A 25778-nucleotide genomic window follows, 5' to 3' on the forward strand; every position below is an offset into this window, starting at 1 on the left:
TTGCCTGTGCCCACATATGGAGTACAGGTATACATGACACAAATGTGGAGATATAACTGAGGGGGGGTCCTGTGGGGACCTCTATGAGATTTGGCATGCAATTTTCCGATTCCCTTCACATTACAGTTTTCTTGTAAAACAATTGCAAAGTAACATGACCTCAGCACTAACAGATCATAAAAAAATCATAACTGATGCACAGATTATTTCTTTCAAAGCCAAAACTCAAAATTGAATGAATCATCACGTGAAAAAGTGAAAAAGTCCAGAACTGATTATGCATCAGTGTGTTTGTGTGGAATCTAAATCATGATTGATAATGATACGATTATAATAGCTATAATTTGAACATGTGTGTGGGTGTGTCTCAAACTTGTGTGAACAGTTTATCTTCTCAAATGTGACATGAGAACATTTGAAACAAATAATAAAGCAGGCTCAGTTAGTGGATATATTATTCATTTTAATAAAACAGAACCATTAAATACACATATTTACAATCCTTGGAAAAATATGAAAATTTGCCTTTTGTAATGTTAAGAAAAAAAACTATAATGACATGAATAGCAATAACTGTGTATTATAATTCAGCATTATTGTGTTTGGTGAATAAGTAAAAAAAAAAAAAAAAAAAAGAAGAAAAACAATGTCCTGACACAAAAGCAAATAAGCGATCATTTTATAAAAAGTACAAAGCCACACACAACACGCATTGGGAAGTTTTGGGCGTTAACCGTAAGCATATTTGTCTGAAGAAACTCTGTCATTTGGAACGATCTGCCCACTCAACTTCATAAGTAGCTTCACTATAAGGCCAGCCTGGAATAATACAAATAAAAAGAAAATATTTAATATTTACCTAATTATTACTAAGTCATAAATCATTCATCCTTAACTCTCCATTGAGCAGTCCCTTGGATAATAGTCACTTCTGTGCAGTCTTTGTGCTACTGCAGGTCCAGGAAGAGGTATTTCAGTTCTACTGAACAGCACCTCAATCCCAGAATACTGTAAATAAATAATTCCATGGCCCTCACCTGTGCTGCCTGTATGCACTCACCTGTTTGGTGTGCACAATGAAGTTGATCTTGTTCTGGACACTATGGATCTGGAAGTACTGGTCAGCTTGACCCAACTGCCACATGAATGACCCATATTCCAGACTGATAAGCAGCACCTGAAAACCAAACAAATAAACACATACAGTCAGACACACACAAAAAAATATCTCGTTATAATAACTTAATAAATCACAAGGATGTGGTGTTGGCACCTTGGTCTCCATGTTCATGAGATGCAGGCCCTTAGTGTTGACCCCAACGTAGACGCGGATGACCTTGTGGTTGCTGGAGCTGGCCTTGGTGAAGACCTGGCCGGTAAAGAAGGCTGCACCGTAGGTGGGGATGTCCCAGCAGTTCTGCAGGAAGAGGCGCTGCAGGTGGTGCATCTCCTTACTAACGCCCTCGCTCGTGCTCAGATTCTGCACAGGTCAAAGGTAAGAGGTCAGATACAATAACGACCAACTGCACCACCAACACGTGGTTGAGTGACTAGTGCTCTTCATTAGAACTTGGGTACCTTACCTTATACTCATGGAGAATTCTGTTGGTCCAGTGGTGTGCTTTGCTCTTGACTTTAGATATGGGCACAATGGACTTGAGATTTTCCTCACTAGTCATAAACCCCCAGAGAAATAAGGAAATCAATTTAGGATGTAAGTAAATCTCATTTATATAGTACAAACGTATAGTGAAAACAACAAAAATATATTTTTAAAAATCAACAATAGAAAGGGACTGTTTTAAAAAACAATGACTGGTAAAAGTTACACCATAGGTAAAGGCAGAGGTAGCAGAGGTAAAATGTCAACAGCAGCATTTGTAATCAAAGTATCAGCTTATCCACTGAATATATGGAAATTGTACTCCAATTTGTGTCTTGCCATCCAAAACACGAAGCACATCTACTGTAATCTAAAATTGACACGATCAAGCATCCGTTGTTAAATACATCGTGGGTGCCTTTCAGTCTCACTGGTATCAAGCATACTCTGACAGCCAACGTGTGCTCTTACTTGAGGAAGCCCTGCTTGTGCTTCTTGCTCTCGTAGTTTCCGTAGATGATCTGTAGCAGGAGACTGGCGAGTGTGATAAGCTTGCTGTCTGGAGATGGGTAGTAACCCTTCAGGAGGCAGTGCCTTGCCTCGTCAAACATGATCAGGATGGACAGTGGGTCCTCCACCTGCAACCAGACCAACAGTTAAGGACACATGCTCAACATGTTCAGGAGAAATAATGATCTGGAATTTTCTGTAGACCGAGTATGTAAACAAGTGAAATGCACCCATTACTTTATTATGTTCCATGACAGTTCTCCAATTTTGGGAGAAAATCTGAACGGTCTACAGTCAGTTAACAGCCTATGTGCCTTTTATCTGCTTCCCTGGCTGAACCATCAAATCATTGTGTCATGTTTACATGCGTCCTCTTGTGGAATTGCAAGAAATCTCACTAGTCCGCTGACTAAATCAGAGTCCCTTCTAAGCTACATTTGATATAATGCAGGTGTCACTATCAAATATTGTAAAATTAATTGGCAATGGAAGTATTTTCACTGCATACCCAGAATGTTAGGTACCCAGTCATATTCTGAGAGTCCCTCACACATGTATTTATGCATTTAGGGGCAATAAAGATAAATACCCTTATTCATGAAGCCAGTTGAATGTGACAGTGATGGTGTGATTACCCTTTTTACACCACTATTTATTGTAAATCGCTCATCAAGTACTACTAAACCAACTGGCTTTATCTGAAATAGTAATTGCCTTATTCTTCATGCACAAGTGGGTCTCCATGCACAAGTGTGTTAAATAATTAATTTCAGCTGTTTGTTTCCCCACCAGCAGGACTTGCATGTCATTATCCCAGCCACTGAGCTCATACCCCTGTAGACTTCCAGCAGCCAAGCCCTACCAGCTCACACACACACACACACACGAGTCATAGAGGGAGCCCCACACAAACAGACTGATATTTCCATGGGAAACATTTATGTGCATCGCTGTTCAAAAACTGTTTTGACGTTGCGCTACTTAAACTTTAAAGGTGCTGAGAAAGTACCACATTAATAGGAATTATAATTCAGCACTGCTTAAAAGCCCCCACTGCCTCATGGCCTCCTCTGTTGAAGCCGAATATAGCTATTGGACTCTATTCTTCCAAGACAGGAACTAAGTGTCGAATTATTTTGTATCTGTAACCCATACCCCTGACCTACCGGGTTGGGGGTTTAATAATATGGTCTGATATGTGAAATTCACCAAAATCTAACACTGTTGACTACTCAAACTTGAGTGTTGAACTTGAGTGTTGCTGAGAGAGCAGCTGGAGTGAGTGGTGTTCCTCGGTAGTGTGATGGAATGCTGGCGCACCTTCTTCTCGATGTCGAGGGGCAGACGGACGTCTCTCCTGAGGAAGAGCTGAGGGTGCTCCCTCTGTGAGTCCAGAACCGTCAGGTCCGTCACGATCTCGTCCCAGATCCGCAGGTGCTGCAGGGGCTTGTGGTAAGGCTTCAGCTGGAGACCTGTAGAGAACACACACACACAACACACACTTTTCAGTTTACATAAAAACATAGGAACACACACACTTCCTAAACAGTGGCTATATGTGATCAGAAGCACTGTAAACTCTGAAAAAATAAATATTAAACTACATGGAACACTGTGACGGACATGGTTTGCACAAACACGCACACACAAACACTCATACCACTGATTACAATTAGATCAACCTCATGGACAACGCTAATTGCCTAGACTGGCAGGGCGGGACATCTAAAATGGTATGGGCCACACCACTTGGATAAGGTGGATTTTAACAATCCTTGGACACTCATTTATTTATGTCATAGTTATTTATTTGATTGAGGATCGTGGCAAATACTATGTTTGTGTCTCAGGGTCGGTTTTGTCATTGTGGTATGGTTTGTTTTTTGTGTCTAACCTGGTGTGTGGAAATGGTGCTGGCCGCCATGTATATATGTTCAGTGTTCTGTCTAGTTCAGTTAGTCTTGTCTTGTATGTGTACCCCTTTTGACTGCTGATTTTTGACCTCAACTACAGTTGAGGCTTAGCAGGTATTTTAAATAGTTATGTACTGCAGCAATTTGTCCTCTACCCCATTTAGAGGTTGAGCAGGTGAGACAATTGGAGAATGGCGCTTTTTGTCCTCTGTTTATTTTGAGAGGCTTAGCAGTTCTTCTGGGTAGTTTGAACCCCATAAAAAACGTTATATTTGAACCCTCACTCCGTCTCTGAGCTTTTCGGGCCAAACCCACACATTTCGACGGCAACCGAGGCTCGGTCCGTCACACACATATTAGTATGTAAAGTTTCAATGTATTCAACCAAATTGCAACGGTCCTTGAAACCTATGGAATATGATGGTACAAGTATATAAAATATCTACTAAGACTATATCTAATATCTACAAAAAAAAAAAAAAGCTCTATGTTTACGTACAACCAAAGCAGAACCAAACCAAACACAAGCAGGAGGATCAGATTTACATCAGTGAACCGTTTGTGCTCTTATACATCCCACGCCCTGATTAGGGGCCTTTAAGCTGAAGAGGGCGCTGTTGTGTCATTCTGGGGACGGTGCGCTCGTGTGTTTACTCACTGAGGTTCTCAGAGCAGATCCAGATGGTGAAGTACTGCTGAGTCTCCTGGGAGAGGCGCATGCCCTCCATGATCTGCTGCACGGACGTGTTGTTGCCGTGCTTCAGCTCCACGGAGCGGTACGAGCCGTCCATGCGGTAGATCCGCGACTTCTCATACTGGCACAACAAACCAGGACAAAAAAAGAAATTACGTTAACCAGCGCATCATTTATATTTAACCAATAACAATTACTGAACAAGAAAGCACAACCGCATCAAGAATTCAGCTGGATTCCGAGAGAAATTCACTTCATAGAATCTAACTGAACTGGACATTGTTTCACTATAAAACTTTTCCAGTGGAGAAAACATGACATGATGTACTGTATTAGCCAAGACTGTGCTTTCGCTCGGCAGTTTCAGTGGTATTTTACCCATCGCTTCCAAGAGACTTAAGTGTATGTTATCCAAACGGCCGGGTTAAGGCCTTCCCACTAACCGGTTTGTTGTTGGCTTCCTGCAGGAATTTGACCGTCTCCTCCCAGTCGTTCTGCTTGTTCTCCTCGCAGAGCTGCAGAGGAGACCTCTTCTGTTGGTCCTCAATGTGCTTCAGATGGAGACAGACTCGGAGTTAGAACAAAACAGTGATAACATGTCTGTATACATCAAACAATCAAAGCTCTGGCTAGCTTTCCTTTTAATATTATCTGAACATAAGGCTGAGGGGACTGTTTTATTCATCATTAGCTTCAAATGTACGCCAATGCTAGATATGCTCTATGTCTATGCGTATGCATGGTCTCAAGGTTTATATTTGTAATTTAAGTAGGCTAGTAAAGTAGGCTAAATGGTTCGTGCCGATCATAGTATTCTCTTGTACGTATGGTTAATAGTGTAAGCTGTTACTGCCCATTACTGCCGTAGTTGAACTGTCAACATAACGATCACACCAGTTATAAAGGAAGTGATCACCTGATTAACTTCAAGGTATAGTTTTAACAGCATGGAGGCCAATATAACATTTTGCTCTGCAGAAGTGCCGGATCTTGGTAAGAATACATTGGCCCTCATTCTCGATCATTTTCTGTAAATCTTCAGAAATGTTGTTACGCGCCTTCGTAAAAACAACGTAAGGGAAACGCTTCCGCTGCATTCCCGCACGCTTGAAAATGCGTTCATAAGCAGCCGAAGTCTTCTCAGCTGTGATCCCTCGGATTAGTTTCTTAAATTGATGCACGTTCTCGTGAAAGTGGATTTGCATACATACACGCCCCGCCAGCTCCTTATTAGGGCACGCAGCCATAGCCAAGTGTGCTGTCGGAATCTCCCAAATCCACACGAAAGCAACTCGTAACAGGTGTTCATTAATAAGGTGGAGATCTTTTCTTACGTTGAACTTCTGAAGTCCGTAAAACACATTTAAGAAGTCACTTTTTTTTTTTTAAATCGAAAAATACCCACCATAAGTGTGAAGACTAGTCACGAGTAGTAGTATAAAATGCAGTAAGTGCATGTCATAGTACATAGAGATTGGGATTAGTGTTTATGTATTTATTCACTTACATTTGTTTGTGTACATTTACATTCACATTCAGTCATTTAGCAGACACCTTTGTCCGAAGTGACGTACAAGGGAGAGAACAGTCAAGCTACGAGCAATAGAGACCTAGTGTAACAATAAATACTACCTCGTAGAATCATGACTATGAATGTGAAATGTAATTGATAATGATACAAATATTCTCGTATTAATATTATTATAATTATTTTAATCCGAGGATGTCTGTAGAGTTGACATGAACGCAATCACCGGGTTCTCACAAATTCAACCGTTAACCCTTTTAACACAGAGTTTTTTCAGACGTCATTCCTCAACGCGATTCCTCAAATAACCACAAGATGGCCCCGTGGAATCGCATTTGAGAAGATTCCGGAAGAGTTACGACTGCTATTTCGTGTTCTGAAAGTCTTCTGAAGTTCAGAAGAAATCGCAGGTGAGAAAACTATGGAGAATGGCAAATGTTTTCCTAAATCCACCGAAGTGGAGTTCCTTCTGAAGTCCTTCTGAAAGTCTTCCCAACTGCTGTCGAGAATGACGTCCATTGTCTTTATATTAATTTATCCTATTATATATACAGTATATATATATATATATATATATATATATAGATTTTTAAGATTTAATTAGATAGGACAGTCAAGGTTTGGACAGGAAATGAGGTGGAGAGAAGAGGTGGGGAGTGGGATTGGGAAATGACAGCAGGTCGGATTTGAACCTGTGTCCCCGTGGGTGTTGAACCCCGTATATAGTCGGGGCTACTGCCTGCGCCACGGTGCCCCCCATTTATCTTATTATATTCAACCAGCAGGCAGCGCAACAAGAGAATTTCACATTCATCCATAGGCGTGCCCTCCGTGGGGAATTTTAGCTAGAAGATTTAAGGTGCGTCTCGACCCATTGAAGGACAATTGTGGGGGTGGGCGTTAAAGCAGCACAACGGATCAATAGCTATTCGCTAAAGGTATGCTAGCAGCTAAAACTAACGAAATCTCTTGAAATGTGCTGTCTTTGACATTATGACAAACTAGTTACTCAACGACTGTCCTTACACCAGTGGTGGTCCGTCAGGGTCTTCAAGGCCTTCTCTGCTGGCCTAAACATCATCAGAAAATAAATGTAATAAAACACATTTAATTTTAATATTTTCTTTTCATAAATATGTATTAAATTATTCCCCATAGTCCATTATCTTCATTTCATAGCTTTCAGCGTTGTTCATTGATGTTAGAGCTTTCATCCAATCATATTTCAGCTATCATGTGTTGCCACGCTCCAAGAAATCTTCCCCGAGAACAGAAATCTTCCCTGAGGCCTTCAGAATTCACATTGAAGGCCCGTGTACATCTGATTGGTTATCACAACTGGCTGTTTCAGTTCATTTAAGTTGAATGAACTGAAACAGACAGTTGTGACAACCAATCAGATTTCGAGTTGGCGACATTGGGCCTTCTACACCGCGTTCCACATTATTATGCAAATTGGATTGAAGGGTCATAAACATTAATTTTTTTGTTTTTCAATTAAAGTCATGGGTAATATTGTGTCTCAGGGCTAATTGAATGATTGAAATCAATCTCAGACACCTGAGATAATTAGTTTGATAGGTGAGCCAAATCAAAAGAAAACTACTTAAGAAGGATGTTCCATATTATTAAGCAAGCTACATGTTTCAGGCAAAATGTGGAAGAAAAAGGATCTCTCTGCTGCTGAAAAGCGGCAAATAGTGCAATACCTTGGTCAAGGTATCACAACATTGGATATTTCCAAAAGAATTGCGCATGATCATTGGACGGGGAAAATATTTGTCACTGATTCACAGCACAAGTGGGTTCGTTCAGACAAAGGCAAGATAAGGAATATTTCTGCCAAACAAATGCGTAGGGTCAAGAGAGCAGCCAATAAAATGCCATTGAATAGCAGCAAACAGGTGTTTGAAGCCGCTGGTGCCTCTGGAGTCCCACGAACTTCAGGATGTAGGATGGTCAAGAGGTTTGCAAGTGTCCTTAAACCTTATTCGGCCAACCCTCAACTCAGCTCACAAGCAAAAAAGGTTGCAGTGGGCTCAGGTCTACATAAAGACTAACTTTCAAACTGTTTTGTTTACGGATGAGTGCCGTGCAACCCTTGATGGTCCTGATGGATGGAGTAGTGGATGGTTGGTGAATGGCCACCATGTCCCAACAAGGCTAAGACGTCAACAAGGAGGTGGCGGAGTCATGTTTTGGGCCGGAATCATGGGGAGAGAGCTGGTAGGCCCCTTCAGGGTCCCCAACGGTGTGAAAATGACCTCGGCAAAGTATGTAGAGTTTCTGACTGACCACTTTCTTCCGTGGTACAAAAAGAAGAGCCGCGCCTTCCATAGCAAAGTCATATTTATGCATGACAATGCACCCCCTCATGCTGCAAAGAATACCTCAGGGGCATTGGCTATAGCAGCCAATGCCCCCGAGGTATTCTTTGCATAAAAGAAGAGAAACTCATGGTGTGGCCCCCATCTTACCCTGACCTTAACCCTATTGAGAACCTTTGGAGCATCATCAAGCAAAAGATCTATGTGTTTGGAAGGCAGTTCACACCCAATCTGGTGCTCTGGGAGGCTATTTGGCATCCTGATAAGACATTGAAGCAGAAAACAATCAAAGAACTCATGAGTTCAATGGATGCCAGAATTGTGAAGTTGATATCAAAGATGGGGTCCTATGTTAACATGTAACTTGACCCAGTGGCGGTCCGTGCATTTCACGACTAGGCCTTCAGCGATGTCCTACACGATTTTAAACTGAGTGAATCCACCTCCTAATACCATCATTATGACGCCATGGCTCTCGAACCATTATATTTATACAGAAAGGCAGTATAAGTGAGCATTGCATCACCTTAACATAGTCGAGTACAACAGACTTTATTAATATTTCCGGAGCATTTAAAATCAATACACCCGTATTAACAATACATTAAGAGTAGTAAACTCTCAGTTATATGATCGCTTGGATATTACTGTCACAACTTAAAAACAAAAGAAGATTTTCAGGGATTAGTCTACAAAGTTTTTGTGAGCTTTAACAAGTTTGTCCACTAAACATCGCATTGTCCCACCTGCAAAGCAGTTTCATTAAACTTCCCATCCTCACGATATCCAGTTTTTCTTGAAAGTTCCGTCTTGAAAATGGCGTTGGAATTATCAAGTTGGTGTAAACTAGTTTATTTGAGTTGGTTAATGTTATCATATATAGTCTTACCAATTGAAACAACTAGCATAATAAGCATTGAAACCGATGAACGTCGTTTTTGCATTAGCCAGCTAAACTGAGCACTGAAGCACTGCACCGGTCTGCCTCAGTATCCAATCAAAGGACGTTTACGTATCACGTTCAACGCGAGGAAAGAAATCTTCCGGGCCTTCTAGAAGGCCCAGTGTCGCCAACTCGAAATCTGATTGGTTGTCACAACTGTCTGTTTCAGTTCATTCAACTTAAATGAACTGAAACAGCCAGTTGTGATAACCAATCAGATATACACGGGCCTTCAATGTGAATTCTGAATGCCTCAGGGAAGATTTCTGTTCTCGGGGAAGATTGCTAGGAGCGTGGCAACACATGATAGCTGAAATATGATTGGATGAAAGCTCTAACATAAATTAACAACGCTGGAAGCTATGAAATGAAGATAATGGACTATGGGGAATAATTTAATACATATTTATGAAAAGAAAATATTAAAATTACATTTATTTTATTACATTTATTTTCTGATGATGTTTAGGCCAGCAGAGAAGGCCTTGAAGGCCCTGACGGACCACCACTGACTTGACCTGTTTAGATGTTTTTGATTAAAACTTTTTTTGATTTCAGTAAATATGGCCTCCTAATGCTGCAAATTTAACAAATGACAATTTTGAGTTCTTTACAACCTATAAAATATCTTGAAACTCTGAGACTTTGAAACTCAGCATAATAATTTGGAACACTGCATTTTGAGTTTTTAATTTTTTTTAAAAATACTGTTATCATTGGGAGGTTTGTTCAATAAAATTTGAATTATACTCTAAAAGTTGATGACTTGAAAATTATACTGACTGAATGTGCATTACTATTAAGGAAAATCTGAGCAAAGTGTAATTTGCGTAATAATGTGGAACGCGGTGTAGAAGGCCCGGAAGATTTCTTTCCTCGCGTTGAACGTGACACGAAAACGTCCTTTGATTGGATACTGAGGCAGACCGGTGTAGTGCTTCAGTGCTCAGTTTAGCTGGCTAATGCGAAAACGACGTACATCGGTTTCAATGCTTATTATGCTAGTTGTTTCAATTGGTAAGACTAAATATAATTACATTAACCAACTCAAATAAACTAGTTTACACCAACTTGATAATTTCAGTTTTTGATACAATTACAACGCCATTTTCAAGACGGAACTTTCAAGAAAAACTGGATATCGTGAGGATGGGAAGTTTAATGAAACTGCTTTGCAGGTGGGACAATGCGATGTTTAGTGGACAAACTTGTTAAAGCTCACATAGGCTACTTTCGGTGGACTTAATAAAACTTTGTAGACTAATCTCTGAAAATCGCCTTTTATTTTTAAGTTGTGACAGGAATATCCAAGCGATCATATAACTGAGAGTTTACTACTCTTAATGTATTGTTAATACGGGTGTATTGATTTTAAATGCTCCGGAAATATTAATAAAGTCTGTTATCGACTATGTTAAGGTGATGCAATGCTCACTTATACTGCCTCTCTGTATAAATATAATGGTTCGAGAGCCATGGCGTCGTAATGATGGTATTAGGAGATGGATTCACGCAGTTTAACATCGTGTAGGACATCGCTGAAGGCCTAGTCGTGAAATGCACGGACCGCCACTGCCTTACACAGTCAAACATCAAGCAAGTGCAACAGAAGACAAAGCAAGACGGCAAAATAAGCTACTTGCTAGATCGGCAGAAGAAGAACAAGTCAGGGCGGCGGGCTGCGGCAGGCAAAACTACAGAACGCAGTTATATGCCTATGGACCCTCGTATGACAATGGCACGGACGCGATCCTCCATATTAAAAGTCATTGTAGAGGCCCAATTTTTTTTAAAGCTGTGATTTAAAGGTTAAACTGCTTATCCTAACCCTAAAGTATAATTGTTGCATAATGGGGCTTTAAGCACGTCCTTGTGTACATGAGTTTACTCTGCTCTGAGTGTCTTACAGATTTATGAAGAGAACAGGCATATATTGTTTGTCCCGTTGTGTTTGATAACTTCGACAAAAAAAACTCCGAACACAAATCCTGGGATTGTGCGTACGCATGGTTCTATGTCAGGTTGCAAAGATTGTCAAATTCGGCCCCTGGTCTTACCCGGTCTATCTCTGGGTGCTGAAGGAGGAGCTGGACGATCTCCTTATGGCCCCCTCCAGCGGCGAAGTGTAAAGGAGAGCTGAGCTGGCCGTTCAACAGGTTGGGATTACAGTTCCCTTTTTCCAGAAGCATCTTGGTGGCCTCCACCTTCCCATACCTACGATGGAATCAAAAGTGGAGAAAAACACACAAATGCAGTTTCACATACTTCCAGTGAAGCTAAAACATCCCTCTAGACACTTGTGGTCTAGTTACAAAATATCCATTGCATTCAGTTAAAAACAAAACCAGAAATGTAAATAGTAATGTAAATAATTACCACAATTATACAGTGTGTAAAACACTAAGCCATACAACCTGCTTTAATATCTGTGGGCAGCTTTTTTTTTATTTAATTTTTTTAGGTCTACATCTTGAGTGTTTTGTTTCTGCTCCAGATGTTGCTGGGGTCCTGGCTGAGTGGTTGGTTACCCACCAGCAGGCGTAGTGGATGGGTGCCCAGTGGTCGCTGTCCAGCTGTTTGACGGAGAGGCCATTTTCCAGCAGTTTGGACAGCAGCTCTGTGTCCCCCTCACAGGCACTGCGGTGCAGGGGGAAGTCGTCCACCCACTGACGCTCCCTGTGGCCACACACAGACACAGCCACTCAGTGCATCACGTATTAACCAGTGCTGCAAAGCATGTTACATCACAGCATGTTGAGCGCTTATCTGCTCCACTGAGTTCATAACAAACTCCTGGCCGTGTAATGTGTGGAGGAATTTCACTGAAGTCATTACAATTATTAAATAATCACTGTGGAATCTTGGCAGGGTTCCATTACCACTGATTAAGTTGTTGTGGCAGAGCATATGAACGAGAAATGCTTGGTTAGCAAGTTAAACAGACTGCTAACAGGGAAAGGAGATTAGACGGAGTTGAGGTGGTGTAGCTGATTTCAGTGGAATGTGTGAGTGTGTGTGAGTGTGTGTGTGTGTGTGCACCTGCTGCTGTTGTATGTATGATGTAGTGTAAAAGAGTGAGTCGCTTACTTGTCCTCAGTCACGCTGTTCATGCTGTGCTGCCACTTCTCTCGTTTGGGGATCTGGATTTTGGAGTAGTCAGGTGCGCCCAGGCCAAAGTAAGGATTGATGATGACTTTATCCACCTGTAAGGTGACATTCATAAGTCTGTATCATTCTGCCATTTAGGGGCAAACCCAAAGGGAAAAAGGTTAGGCATCAAATATAATCTAGCCAAGGCAAATTTATTACCAATCATAGAAAAAGACAGAGGAAGAGACAGACTAAAACAGACAGATGAAGGGCAATACAGTTGTCAGTGAGAGAGAGAGAGAGAGAGATATAGAGAGAGATATATATAGAGAGAGAGCTGAGGAGCATAGAGATGGACATAGAAAGAGTAAGGGACAGGGCCTGCATCCTCACCCTGTTGGTGTACTGAAGGTCTGAACCGTAGAGCGGGTTGAAGATGCACATGTCGGCCTTCTCCAGCGACATCATCTTGCTCTTGATCTCCAGCGCCGTGAAGCCCATGTGCAGCGGGCCGTCACTCTGCCAGCTCTCAGGTGCGTACGCTGGGTTGTTGACGTTGGTCTTGATGCGGTCCAGGGGCGCCGGACGGAAGAGTGCCGGGATGGCGTGAGGCACCGTGTGCTGCTCCGCCAGCCATCTGCAGCACAGAACAACGAGGTGAGAGGAACGAGAAGAGGTGAAAAAAGGGGAAGAGAGGAGTGAAAAAAGAAGTAGTGAGAGGAAGATGTTAAAATAAAAGGAAGGCGCAAGAGCAAGCTGGTGTGGGCACATAGGAAGAGCTTTGGTAACACAACTCCAGCTCAAAACGGTGTTGAGATGGTAACACAACTCCAGCTCAAAACAGTGTTGAGACGGTAACAAACACAGACATTCATGCAGCTGAGCCCAGATGGAAGGTCTTCTTTCATTTTGAAATAAAAAATAAATGGTGTTAAGAAACTGTATTTAAAAACTGTGTCTCCAGTCTGAACCTTAGCATTGTGTTATTCTATGCAAAGTATTTCTAGACCTCCCAAAAGATATAACAGAGGAAAGAAGTGTTTGGCTCCATAGTCATATACAGTTTGTCAGAAGTTTCAGTAAGTGAGTGTCAAGGTCAAAGCTGAATTAGAAAAAAAAATCAAAGAAATGCTAATGCCCATCCTGAATGCCTATCTTTAAATCTTTTTGAAGTGTTGTGGGGTAGGGGTTCTCTTTTGTATAATCAAGGTACACAATTTGGAGAGCTGAGCCCAGTCCTATATCATAAATCTCCGATTATCAAGTCAGTTAGAAACTGTCTGGGAAAAAAAGCAGATAATCTGATCCTAGATACCTTGAGGAAAAACAAACTAAAATGTGAACACAATTAGAGGGGACTTACTTGTCCAGTGCCAGAAGCATCTTTGAGGTTATAGATGAGAAGTGTGTGCTTGTCTCGCTGCACACACGCATGATGTCCTGCAGGCAGTAGAAATTTGGGCTGCCGGAGTGGTAGGTGGGTTTACTGTTGTCTTTGGTTGAAAAAAGGGGGTAGAGAGAGAAGGAGAACAGGCCTGAGGTTGTGGTGGTTATTGCATAATGTTTGTGCTCACTTCATATGTGGCTGGCGCACAAAAGTATCCTAAATTTCCCATTGGAATCAATGATGTATGAATCTAAATTAAATTCTAAATGTCTTCAAGATTCTAAGTCAGACTTAATGAAATGTACTGCTACTTTAAAGGTTTTCAAGCCATTGAAAGGGTAGCAGAGTTCACATAAAGAGCATCAACACTAAACTAAGCATAAGAATACTTCAACTGCGTTTCCAACCTTTCACGTTGATTGGCACAATAAACAGAGATGCCTCTTTTCCTTCTCTGTCCCCATCCAGGGGGAACTTCTTCATGTGCACCACGCGCTTTCCTGCAGGGAGAACCAATTTAGGATTCAATCACACATATGTTGCCAGTTCCTGTCTATGACCCTTCCAATGGTTTGTGATGGGGAGAGTGGACAATTACTAAACTGGAGGCATTGAAATTCATGCGTGATATCTATGCATAGACACATCTACCCACCCCCCTATCCGCCCCCAAGTTTTTTTGAAAGTAAGAAACTAAGTTGTTTACCAATCAGTCCCTGATTATTAGAGATTGGTTTTGTTGATTCGTCGACATAATCCAAGATGGATCTGGCTTGGTCTCCATTAGATTGAATTTTAGTTCCAAGCAGAACTTTTTTCTTTTTCTTCTCTTTGCCTTCCAGTGGAACCTCAATCAACAGGATCTACAGGACACGTAAACCATTCATTACGGTCACTGATGTTAAGCACACACATGTAGCATTATGATAGAATGACTTTAAAAGGTGTGATTCAAGTGCAGACATTTATTGGATGTTCTTCTGTATCGAGAGATACAATACTAATGTACAGATTATTATTATTATTTTTTTTGAAACGTACACCACAGTGAAGGCCAATCCTTTTGGTAAATCCTGTTGTTGTTAATCAAATAGTATAGCTGTAGATGTGAGAACTGGTCAGAGAATCATAGATTAGACTGTACCTCATAAGCCTTAGCACGGTATTCTTTGGAGGTCAGGCTCACAGTATTTTTTGGACGGATGGCTGCAACAAACACCTCTTCAAGCTCCTGATTTCCCATTTTGTAGCTGTTTTTTTAACTCCAGTAGGGAACTCTTCTTGTAGTGGCCACATGCCTGCAGTATTTGGGTGGTAATAATAATAACAACAAAAATTATTATAATTATAATTTTGTCATTGTTCATCTCAGATACTAAAAATATACATTAAAAGTGTACCATGAGTTCTTCAAGCTCTTTTTCATACGCAACACCAAACACCAACAGATAATCATCGAATCACAACACAGTGATATAAGGATACATATATGCTTATAAGTATATAGCCACGCAATGTATCGATAGATAACTTCCGGATTGAGGAAACTCAATATTGGCGTTGAAGTCACACCCCGGAAATAATTCAGACAGTGCGTCTACTTGGAGAAACTTGTTGAATCGAACCAACAACAATACAGTTATAAACACTATCAGCTAGCGCACCAATTCCAAAGTGGATTATTTTTTAACAGACTATACAGCAGACATTTAAATTACAAAAAAATATTGACTATTACTTCGAAAAGGAATACAAATGTATGAGTACCAAAAGTTAGCTAGAAAACTGCTAGCGAAGACTTGTGCGGAGCTAACTTATTTTGTGGCCAGCAAAAACAAATCGTGTAAAATATTCTGTTACGACCTACCTACAAATCACTGGTTTGTCATGACTTCAATTGAGTTACACACTTCCTCAGCCATTCTGTTTCCTAGTGCTCCCAATCAGACGAATCCTTGTTTCTTTAACTTCATTTGATACCCATACTAACTCGCTGTCTGTAGCTAAGCTAACGTTAGTCTACTACTTCTGTGACAGTTTTTGTTGCTTCACTATAGGAGTTCCGGGTTACGACAGTAAAGTTTCTACTGAATATAAGTTCGAATGATATTTGTAGAACGTTTGGATGGTAGAAGAGTATGTTATTTTAAAAGTAAACGAAACGCTTCTTATTAAAATCTACAAAACGTCAGTAACGTGTAAAGTTAGCTCGGTATCTGTCATTTGATAATCCTACAGAACAGCCACAGCGTCGTCAATAAAGCGCTTTTCCGGTCAGTAAAGGTCCCAACATGTTCAGTCAAAGTAAAAGTCACAATCAAACCTGTATCAGACTGTCTTTGTATTTGTGCAAAATATAATTGACTATGCATGCGAATACTGTTCATCTGTATTTACTGCAAAAAATGGTACAGTGGTGAAAGGTTGTGCTAAAACACTGCATTCATTCAAAGTGTGGATTTTGAGTATTGCAACTTTATTAGCAAAAACAAATCATAACTTTGGTCTCGTTTGACTGGCAGGGCACAGATTCAATCAACGAGTCTAATTTTGTAAACATAAACTTGGATTATGAATAATTCAATTCCTCCACAGGATGTGATGCTTTTTTTGTCCGAGCCCAGAAAAACCAATCAAATGAGAGTTGCTAGCTGGGGAATTCTTTACGCACACCTACCCACCCCTTGCACGATCTGACAACAGTGTTCTTCCCCTATCAGTACACAGCAGACGCAGTACTCCGTGCCGCTTGGCACTCCGTTTCCAAGACTATTAAATCATGATGTTATGAGGGTCTGGCAAGTCAGTCTTTTGCAGGACAAGTTGTTGAGTGATTCCATTTATGTGTCTATCCAGAGTCCAAGTAAATCCATGATGGGGTACGTATTGCTGGTTGATCTTAGCTAGATGGCTGTCTCTTGTGCTTGCCCACAGAACATAGACGGTACATAGCTAGGTAGCCAGATTGCTGTTTTATTCCAGTTGATATTACCGCTTCACATGATTAGTGACCGTGACGTTCAGGTATTTATTAGTTTAAACAAATGCCAATGTGCCGCCTATTGCTAATGTATTTTGGTAATATGTGGCATGGTTTATACAGACGTACTGGCATCGTGTGACGGTGTACGTTAACAGTTAGCTATAGTCAGTGCCATGTCTACTTTACTAGATAGCTCGTACAAACACACTTATCTTGTTAACTAGCTATACTACAGAATACTTCCAAGTTGGCTCGTATATCCTTCACAGAGCAACATTAAAGCGATCTGATGAAGGAAGACCTATCAGTTTAAGCTCACTACTAGCCAGGCAGATAATGTTATCTTGCTTGTCTGCCTGTCTAGAGAGAGATTTGGCTAACACCAACGTTACTCTGGAGGTCCAGCTAATATTGTGTTATCGTGACGCTAAGTTAGCTTCTTAGTTGAACTTGGAAAACAGTCTCTAATAGTTTTGTGCCGTTGTATCGTGAATAAAAATGGCAATCGAAAGATGCTCGGCGTTTTAAAGTTATCGTTGACTTCATATGCTGGTTGTACAGGTGGCCTTAATAAAAGTGAGACGGTGTCAGGGTATGGGGGAAACTTAAGGATAGACTAACGATAATGTTTACGTTAATTCGCTTGTAAGCTAGCTAGTAAGCATGTCAACGAATACTTGCTTCACTGTTGTTCAACCGTCCAGATACAGCTGCCTGTCTGCTTTAAATGTAATTTGTAAATAAGGTTCCGATTATACAGGATTAATATGTACAGGAGCTGGTGAACTGAGTGACAAGTGTTTGCTAGTTAGATCCTTACGGTTTGGATTTACTGATGTTGGAAGCTAACAGTTAGCAAGCTCCACATTTAAGCCAGCCTAGCTTATTTCAGGAACCGGGGCTTCGAACAAAGAAAGAAAACACGACGAACAGTAGAACAGACATACTTTCTCTTCGGTCAAAGTAAAATATACACATAATGGAGTAGTGTATAATTTTTTATCTGCACATTCATGTTTACACATTTCCCTCAGTTCTACTGAACACGGGATAGACCAGTCCCGTGTGAAATAACTGTCCTGATACAAAGGATTTTGCTTATGTCAGACAGTAACAGGGAAAGTGGAGGCAGTCAGGCATATTTACGCGTAGCCTAGTTGTTGTCTCATAATAGGCCCGCTCAACGAAGACCATAGGCAGGGTTGTATTCTGTATCTGTCCTTTGTGTCATATATCTTTGAGCATACCAGTTGCTGTTTAGCTACAGTGTCATATTCAAATCACAGAGGACACTTTTCTCAACTTGTTGGCATGCCCCAGCAACAAAACGTGGCTAAATTTGGCATGAATAACCGGGCTCAATGATGACAAAATAACATGTTATTTAACATATTTCATTCTACTAGTGATGCGTTTTGACCTAATGTACTGAGTATGTTATCTCATTCCATTTAACAGCTTTTTCAGAACAAGCAGATTTTCATGGCAAGATTGCCTGACCAAATCAGACCATTGAGTCACATTGATTTTCTGTCTGTGTTGAGTCTCAAGAGTCAGACCTCGACCCTGTCTGGTTTTTGACAAACACATAGGTCAGTTAAATGTGAGCATATAGGTCAATTGATAGCACGCAGTGAGTCAGCTGACAAGCTGAAAGTCACTGGAGAAAGACTTGGGTTTTTGTGGATGGACTGTACTGACTTCATCCTTTCTCCTCAGTAGGCCTCTTGTCCAGCAGGAGCAGAAAGCAGTCATTGTATTGAATGTATATGAAAATTCTGTCTCACTGTAATGCAAATGGTGTTTGGCAGTTCCTATGAGGATGGTTATAGATGGCTGCTACTGTGAGTTACGGGCTCTTTGTGTGCTCTTTGTGAAACGACTGTTGCCAGGTGCTAAATCATCTCTGCTTTGCATACCGCTGCATTTTCTGGTAATTTGAGATTGAGGCAAAAAAAAAGTTGCAGTGAAATGGTGCCAGTTGCAGGAGGCCTAATTGTTTTCTTTTGTGTTCATTATCAAAGAACACATTCAGTGCTGCCTAATTTTTTTGTCAAAGGATTATTTGTGGGAATACCCACGTCTGGTATGTCTGCAGGCCAGTTGAATGAGTGACAGATAGGTGAACAGTGTCATGGGGGCAGGGTTGTGTCCCAATGAATAGATGAGTGGGGCAGACTGTGTGACCTAAAAACTGGGGGCGGGTGGTGTGTGTGTGTGTGTGGGGGGGGGGGGGGGGGGGGGGGGCAGCAGACCCCCACCCCTCCAAAAAAATGCACCTGCTGTAGTCCAGGCCTGTTCCTCTCACTCATCCAGCTTTTAAGTAGATTTATTGGAGCATAAAATGGCCCTGACTCCAAAGTGCTGTTTTGTTTTTATCATTCTTCTTCCACAAGAGCTCTAGTGGCCAATTTTTGTGGCCATACTGGCCATGCGACTTTGGGTACTTGAAAAGCGCACTATAAAATAAAGGTATTATTATTATTATTATTATTATTATTACGCGAGTGCCCAGTGCTGAGGACTTGCATCAACAAAATGCACAACATTTCTTTGAACTTGAGTATTGAGTTCTGTTGTACAGGGTTTCTCCGTGCCAAGTGTTCAATTACCAGATGAACTGTACCTGGAATGGAATTTCTACTGGCACTTGTTTGTTTAGTTATCTCCATGAGTATCAAATTATCATTAAGAATATTTGTGGGAATGTATTGGGAGAGATCTTTGCAAAACAGTAGATTTATCTGATGCATTTTGCAAAGACAAATCATAAATCGTCATGCGTTTGACTAGATGTCCGCCGACAGTATATCTTGGGCCCCCTTGGCATGAAATCAGAGGTTGCCATTGGATCCCTCTGATGGTAATTAGACTGTTAGTCTGAGTGCAGACTTCTGGCAGAACCTAGGTCCACTGGCGGAGGAGGGCTGAGTGGACTTACATCATCATCATCATCATTATCGACTCTGTGCCTTCCACCAAGTTGCCGAGTGAAACGGTCAGAGCAAGAGTGAGAAAAGCAAAAAAAGTAAGCAAAAAATCGGACTCAGCCAGGATGTCTTGACTGGTGTTGTGGCCTGTTGTGCTCCATTCAGAAACATGGTAGAGTGTGGCCTTCGAGAGTAATGAATACAATTTTTTATGGGCTGGTGCATTTATAAGAAAGACGTTTTTCCAATTTGTTCTGGTTTAAATGAAGCCTTGTGTTCTAGATTGGCTCTGCTTGCAGGTAAACAGGTACTTGTTGTTAGCCATTATTATCTTAGAGCTAAGTCATTATCTGATTGGGGTGTCACTTTACAATATCAGCAATCATCTGCAGGTTTTCAGGTTAGGGAATCTGTCTGAATACTGAACACTTTTATTTACACTCAACCTAAATGATTTCCTGTGGAATGGAATGTGGGCATCATTGTAATGTTTCTGTGGTATTTGTAGTCATACCAACAGTTGCGGTTCGGTTGCTAATAGAAATAGAACACTCAACAAAGTGGCCTCGTTTAAAGGATTTATCCACATATGCTAACCACCCTTGTCTCTCTTTGTGCAGGAGCTGCAGTGGGCTGTTGACCCTGGTCGAGGGCAGGTGAGTGTAGCTTGACAGCGAGTGGCTCAGGGCTTGTCGAGAGCGAGCGAGCGTGTGAAAGTGAGTGAGCGTGCACGCGCAGGTGAACAATGGGGAACACCGCCACCAAGTTCCGCAAGGCGCTGATGAGCGGCGACGAGAGCCTGGCATGGCAACTGTACGAGAGCAACCCTCAGTTTAAGGAGTCGCTGGACCCCAATGCGTCCTACGGCGAGCCCTACCAGCACAACACGCCGCTGCACTATGCCTCTCGGCACGCCATGACGCGCCTCATCAGGTAAGAGCCCAGCGATGTGTGGTGTCAAGAAATTACACTGTTTTGTTTGACCAGCTCAATCTAAACTGCTGGCCAGCACATGGCTAAACTGTTCATGCTTTCATTGCATAGCTGAGCTGCGTAAGTTGTATCTGTAAATCACATTTTACGTGTTCACAGTATGCAGCATTTTCTCAGCCAGTTAAATTGCTTACAGAAACTTACTCTGGCGTCAGAGTGTATAAAAACGACCCCTTGTTTGAACTAAAGAACGTTTGATTTGTCGCCACAGACTGCATAGATGACAGCTAAATGTATTCCGAGGTGCTGGCTTCACTAGAGGGGCTTTAACCCTTCCAAAACGATGTGCGCCCGTGGGGCGTTTGGTGGTATTTCTATTAATAGAATGTAAAATCTCCGCGAGTTTTTGTCCTCCAAACATAAAACTAACACCCTGAGAAAGCTTGAATCTTCTAGTTTTCAAATATATCCAGTTCGAAACAAACAAATGAATGAGCACTTTGTAAGGAGAATACAGGTAAAGCCTTGCATATTTCTCTCTCAGAGTGTATAAGCAACCAGTGATTGCCCACCCATTAGCAGATTAGGGCTATTCATATGATAAGATCATGGTAAATCTCCGATCGCTATTGGGTAATGACGTTGCAGTAAAACGTGAGAAAACGCCCCATTTTTCCATAAACAAGGCAGCATGTTAGGATGTTTACATTTGGACTGAAGAGATACACGATGGCGAACTCCTTCTCTGCTGCTGAAGCCTTGCGCCAAATTCAAGAAGGCCTAGTCAGCGAGGAGGAAACCACATCCTCGGATGAGAGCGATGACGATATGGAAGATGAACACATGCACTTTGAGCTTCGTCTTTACCCCGTTGAGGACATCCCTGTTGAGTAAGTTTTATTTGTTTATTTGTTCACCTAGCTCTTGTAATGAATGCTGTTGATTAACTTATAGGGAGTAAAATGCTCCTCTGAGTTGAACGAAATATTTTAGTATGCTACTGTTTGCATAGTGAATAAATTACTTTATGCTTCTAAGACTATTGTGGTAGAATATAATTCTCAGAGTTGCGTAAATGATGTTAGGCTATATCAACGATTGTTGTTGACGTTTCGAGTTGGTTGTCTGTGCTGATATACCGTAAGTAAAACTTACTTGGTGACTATATTGCAGCCATTGATGTAAAAATGCAAACGTGTCTTACTGTTATAGCGAGTAAAATGCACGTCGGTATGCTATGAGTTGAATGGAATGTTTAGTATGCTACTATTTGCAGAGCGATTAAATCACTTTATGTCGCTAAGACTATTGTATAGTAGAAAACATATTTAATTAACAGAGTTGGGTAAATGATAACAGGCTACACATATAAACGATTGTTGTCTGTTCTGAGATTATTAAAACATAGAACTACATGGTGACTATATTGCAGCGGATGATGTAAATTGCAATCGCTAAAAACGTGTCTTACTACTGTGGGTAGTCGTTAGTGTAATTATGACGCGTATGGTAGGTGTGAATCAAAACTAGGAGGTGTTTGTGATCGAAACTGTAGTCGTTAGAGCGCTAAAGTGATATGTGTTACAATGCCCGAACATAAAATGAAAGAGCAACAGTTAATTTTATTTTACTTTATTACAGAAACTTGTAGAACATTGCACCTACACCGCCAAGGAAGAGAGCACGCTGTCAGCCTAACCAGATCTGTCGTCATGGAAGTCAGAGGGTGACAATGCAACTCCATCAGCACTGAGGTTTTTTCCTGCAAGGGAGCCTGGTGTGCAGCTGAATGCAGCAGACAACCACACTCCTCTAGACCTCTTCAAGTTGTTCTTTTCAGAGGATGCTGTGGAAACCCTCTGCCAGAACACCAACAAGCAAGCTGCTAGGAGCATTGCCAGAGGTGTAAAGTACAAATGGGTTGATGTTGGAGTTGCTGAATTCTACAGATACATTGGACTGGTTTCTACATGTGCATGATCAAGCTGGATCACATTTCTGACTACTGGAGGAGAAACACCAACTTCTCCATCCCTTTTGTGGCAGATGTGATGGTAAGAGACAGGTACCAAACCATATCATGGAATGTGCATATGAGTGACCCAAGCGAGGACATGGTGAATGATGCCTACCTTTATGTACCTACTTTTATGCACCTTATTGTATGTACCTACTATGCCTTTACTTTTATGCACCTTATTAAATTCACCTTCTTATGCACCAAGCTTGTTTGCAATTTCTTGTATCTACTTTCAAAGCTGATGGTTGTGGGGGAGAGATAGCCACAATGACAGTCCAGGGCCATTGACAAGTGGGCCACTGACAGGTGAGCCATACTGGGGAGGGGCACTCACAGGGCAGTTTACACCTCTTTCATCAATATGCATAGTGGTCTAGGTGGAAAAAAGTGTCACCTTGTAAAATTCTTATAATAAGTGTAGAAATCACACACACTTTCTGAATGCTAAACTCACCTATGTGGAGCAAACACATATGTTTACAAGGTTCAGAGTAAAAAAGAAAACTTCCAAAATATTTACAATGTGTTTTTTGTAAAAAGTCTGAGCACCTCTAAAGCTAGAGTTAATTTTAGTGTCTTTAGATTTCATTTTAATAAAAAACTTTTTTTACTACATTTCTTTTACTCTCATTTTATTATTGCTGAGTTGTTCTAGAATATAATCATAAATTCCACTTTTGCCTTATAGTTTTTAGTTAGTTGAAATATACACAAATATCAGGCATGGCAGACTACCTACCAGAGTCAAAAAAAGCCCTCTGGGTTGGAAGTGTTAAAGTTAAAGTCCTCACAGACGGTTCTTTGTGAGAAGTTAATCACATCACTGTAATTTATCATATTTTCTTACCTAATGGTCATCGCAGCTCTTGGCAAGGCGTTTGGAGAGGAATCAAAGCATCCCTTATGAAAGCATACTTTTAACTCTGACGGGTGTGAGAATTGAATGCCGGATGAGAAGTGCACTAGGTAGATGGCTCAGCGGTTTGTCACGATACAAGTGTGGTGTCTGCTATGGGCTCTGGTGAGACCATACTGCTTTAAGTAGCTGTGAGACACTTTGCCCTTTAAAGGATGCAAAAAGCAGGATGACCCACATTCAGGTTTTTTTTATGTATGCAGCTTATACAGAGGTGTAGCCCGGCCATGAGTAAGTAATCCAGCTTGTAAATTAATGCTTAACTCACTGGACGGACCGTTGGTTCAGTGTGAGACGACCCTGAAGGAACAAAGCAGACAGAGCTTGGGAAGGTCAGAGCTCTAAAGTAGCATGCGTGGATTCTCTCTCTCTCTCTCTCTCTCCCCTGTCTCCAACTCTCTCTCTCTCTCTCTCACTCTCTCTTTATCTACTGTTTGTGTGTGTGAATACAAATGCGTACAAATGGCATTTTCTCTTCAGCACTCTCATTCTAAAACGGGTGTGCCTGGTATGGTGCATGATCTCCTGACGTGCTCAAACAGGGGCCCATCTCTGTGTGCGTGTGCGTGTGCGTGTTTAGGAACAGGAGGAAATACAGTGATTTAGTGGGTTAGAATTAAACAGGGAGGGATAAAGAGAAAGGGAGAGAGAGAGATGATAGAATGGAAAGAGAGAAATGCAATGGAGAGCTGGTGCTGGAGCACCAGAGCGAGGTGCTCTCTTTGACTCCCTGGGCAGTTACCCCCATGGACAGCTGGCCCCCCTCCTCTCTCATTGTCCCCCCTCTCCTCCCCATACCCACTTAATCAGAGAGCCCTAAAGGAGATGGTAGGGGGCATAATTACCAGCCCTTCTCCAGGCCACCTCTATCCATTACACAAACAGCTAAAGGGCTGTGAGTGTGAGTGTGAGTGTGAGTGTGAGTGTGAGTGTGAGTGTGAGTGTGAGTGTGAGTGTGTGTGTGTGTGAGTGTGCGTGTGCGTGAGTGTACAGAGCAATATTGAACATGTCGACTCTCTGGTGTATTACCACTGTTATCAGTGTGAAAAGGGGGCCAAGGGGGGGCGAAAGAGAGAATGAGACGAGTCCGTGGAGGCTATTTTATAAATACAATGGAGGAATGGGGCATCTGTATCTATTTGGAGATGCGGTGGTTGTTTCCGTTGATGACAATGAGGTGGAGCACAGAGTTTTCTGTCTGTTAGTGAAGTTATTCCAGGACCAACAGCTGTTGCTTTTTTGTACAACCAGTTTATCAGGATTCACTGGAAAGCGAGAAAGGCCTTCTTTCTTTCTTTGTGTGTGTGTGTGTGTGTGTGTGTGTGTGTGTGTGTGTGTGTGTGTGTGTGTGTGTGTGTGTGTGTGTGTGTGTGTGTGTGTGTGTGTGTGTGTGTGTGTGTGTGTGTGTGTGCGCGCAGGTGTGTTGCTGACAGTGCTTGGCATTATCGAGCTGTTTAGTGTTACGTTAACCAATAAGCAGCCAGTCAACTCCATTTGCTTCTGCTGCCTCTGCCGTTCCTTTTGGCTTTCCTGACACTAAATCGCTGAGTCATTCTCCTAGTATCCCCATTCAAGCCATTCTTTGCTCCTGAGGGATGGTATTAAAAAAATACAGATTTGATGCTCCTTTCAAGTCCCATCAAGAGTGTCCGCTGAAGCTGTGTCGCCCTTTCTCTCCCGCCTTGGTTCAGTGTACTGCCTAACCAAAAATGACATTTGGCCACGACCAATTTGGCTGCTTCGCGATGTCTTTTTACGGCCGTACACAAGGGCGCTGAGGCTGGGCAGAGGGGCAAAGGAGCCGTGGCCGTCTGGGTGCTAATGCCGATATGATGTCTCCCTAATGCACTCGCACACATAATGAAATATTGAGATAAGGGCCACGGCTCCTGGTTCTGAAAATATCCCTGAGATTGCCCAGCAGGGCTAACCCTGTGAGTGCTGCCGTCGTCTGACAAGTGTGACTGAGAGCTGAACTGTGGCGAAGGAGAATCGTTTTCT

At 41.7% G+C, this 25778-nt stretch overlaps 2 protein-coding genes across 5 annotated transcripts in view; one reads left to right on the top strand and one right to left on the bottom strand.

Annotated features, from left to right (window-relative positions):
- Nucleotides 1–468: 468 nt before the first annotated feature.
- krit1 (KRIT1 ankyrin repeat containing) lies at nucleotides 469–16208 on the bottom strand. Its single transcript, XM_080859114.1, has 17 exons — nucleotides 15863–16208; nucleotides 15140–15293; nucleotides 14702–14858; nucleotides 14403–14495; nucleotides 13972–14101; nucleotides 13002–13245; nucleotides 12606–12721; nucleotides 12051–12194; nucleotides 11576–11732; nucleotides 5164–5271; nucleotides 4685–4841; nucleotides 3434–3585; nucleotides 2075–2241; nucleotides 1584–1671; nucleotides 1274–1480; nucleotides 1061–1177; nucleotides 469–819 (listed from the first exon to the last, which is right to left on the bottom strand). The coding sequence occupies exons 2-17, from the start codon at nucleotides 15236–15238 to the stop codon at nucleotides 730–732; spliced, it is 2226 nt and encodes a 741-aa protein (XP_080715240.1). The 5' UTR covers nucleotides 15239–15293; nucleotides 15863–16208; the 3' UTR covers nucleotides 469–729.
- A 572-nt stretch (nucleotides 16209–16780) lies between these two features.
- The window catches only part of ankib1a (ankyrin repeat and IBR domain containing 1a), a 55907-nt gene continuing 46909 nt past the window's right edge, over nucleotides 16781–25778 (top strand). For 3 of the 4 annotated variants that reach the window (XM_080858812.1, XM_080858814.1, XM_080858815.1), the window contains exons 1-2: nucleotides 16781–16874; nucleotides 20529–20841. In XM_080858812.1, coding sequence (XP_080714938.1) covers nucleotides 20654–20841 — 188 coding nt within the window. In that variant the 5' untranslated portion in view covers nucleotides 16781–16874; nucleotides 20529–20653. Of the gene's footprint in view, nucleotides 16875–19892; nucleotides 20007–20528; nucleotides 20842–25778 lie in introns of those variants that run through there. The other variant, XM_080858813.1, reaches the window with a different exon arrangement.

The sequence above is a fragment of the Sprattus sprattus genome (genome assembly GCF_963457725.1).
Source record: "Sprattus sprattus genome assembly, chromosome: 20".
Classification (NCBI taxonomy): domain Eukaryota; kingdom Metazoa; phylum Chordata; class Actinopteri; order Clupeiformes; family Clupeidae; genus Sprattus; species Sprattus sprattus.

Coding starts and splice junctions, on each gene's coding strand:
- krit1 (XM_080859114.1), bottom strand. CDS start 15,238: ATGGGAAATCAGGAGCTTGAAGAGGTGTTTGTTGCAGCCATCCGTCCA. Junction 12,195..12,605: donor AACAGCGTGACTGAGGACAA/GTAAGCGACTCA, acceptor GTGTGGCCACAG/GGAGCGTCAGTGGGTGGACG. Junction 1,178..1,273: donor TCATGAACATGGAGACCAAG/GTGCCAACACCA, acceptor TTTGGTTTTCAG/GTGCTGCTTATCAGTCTGGA.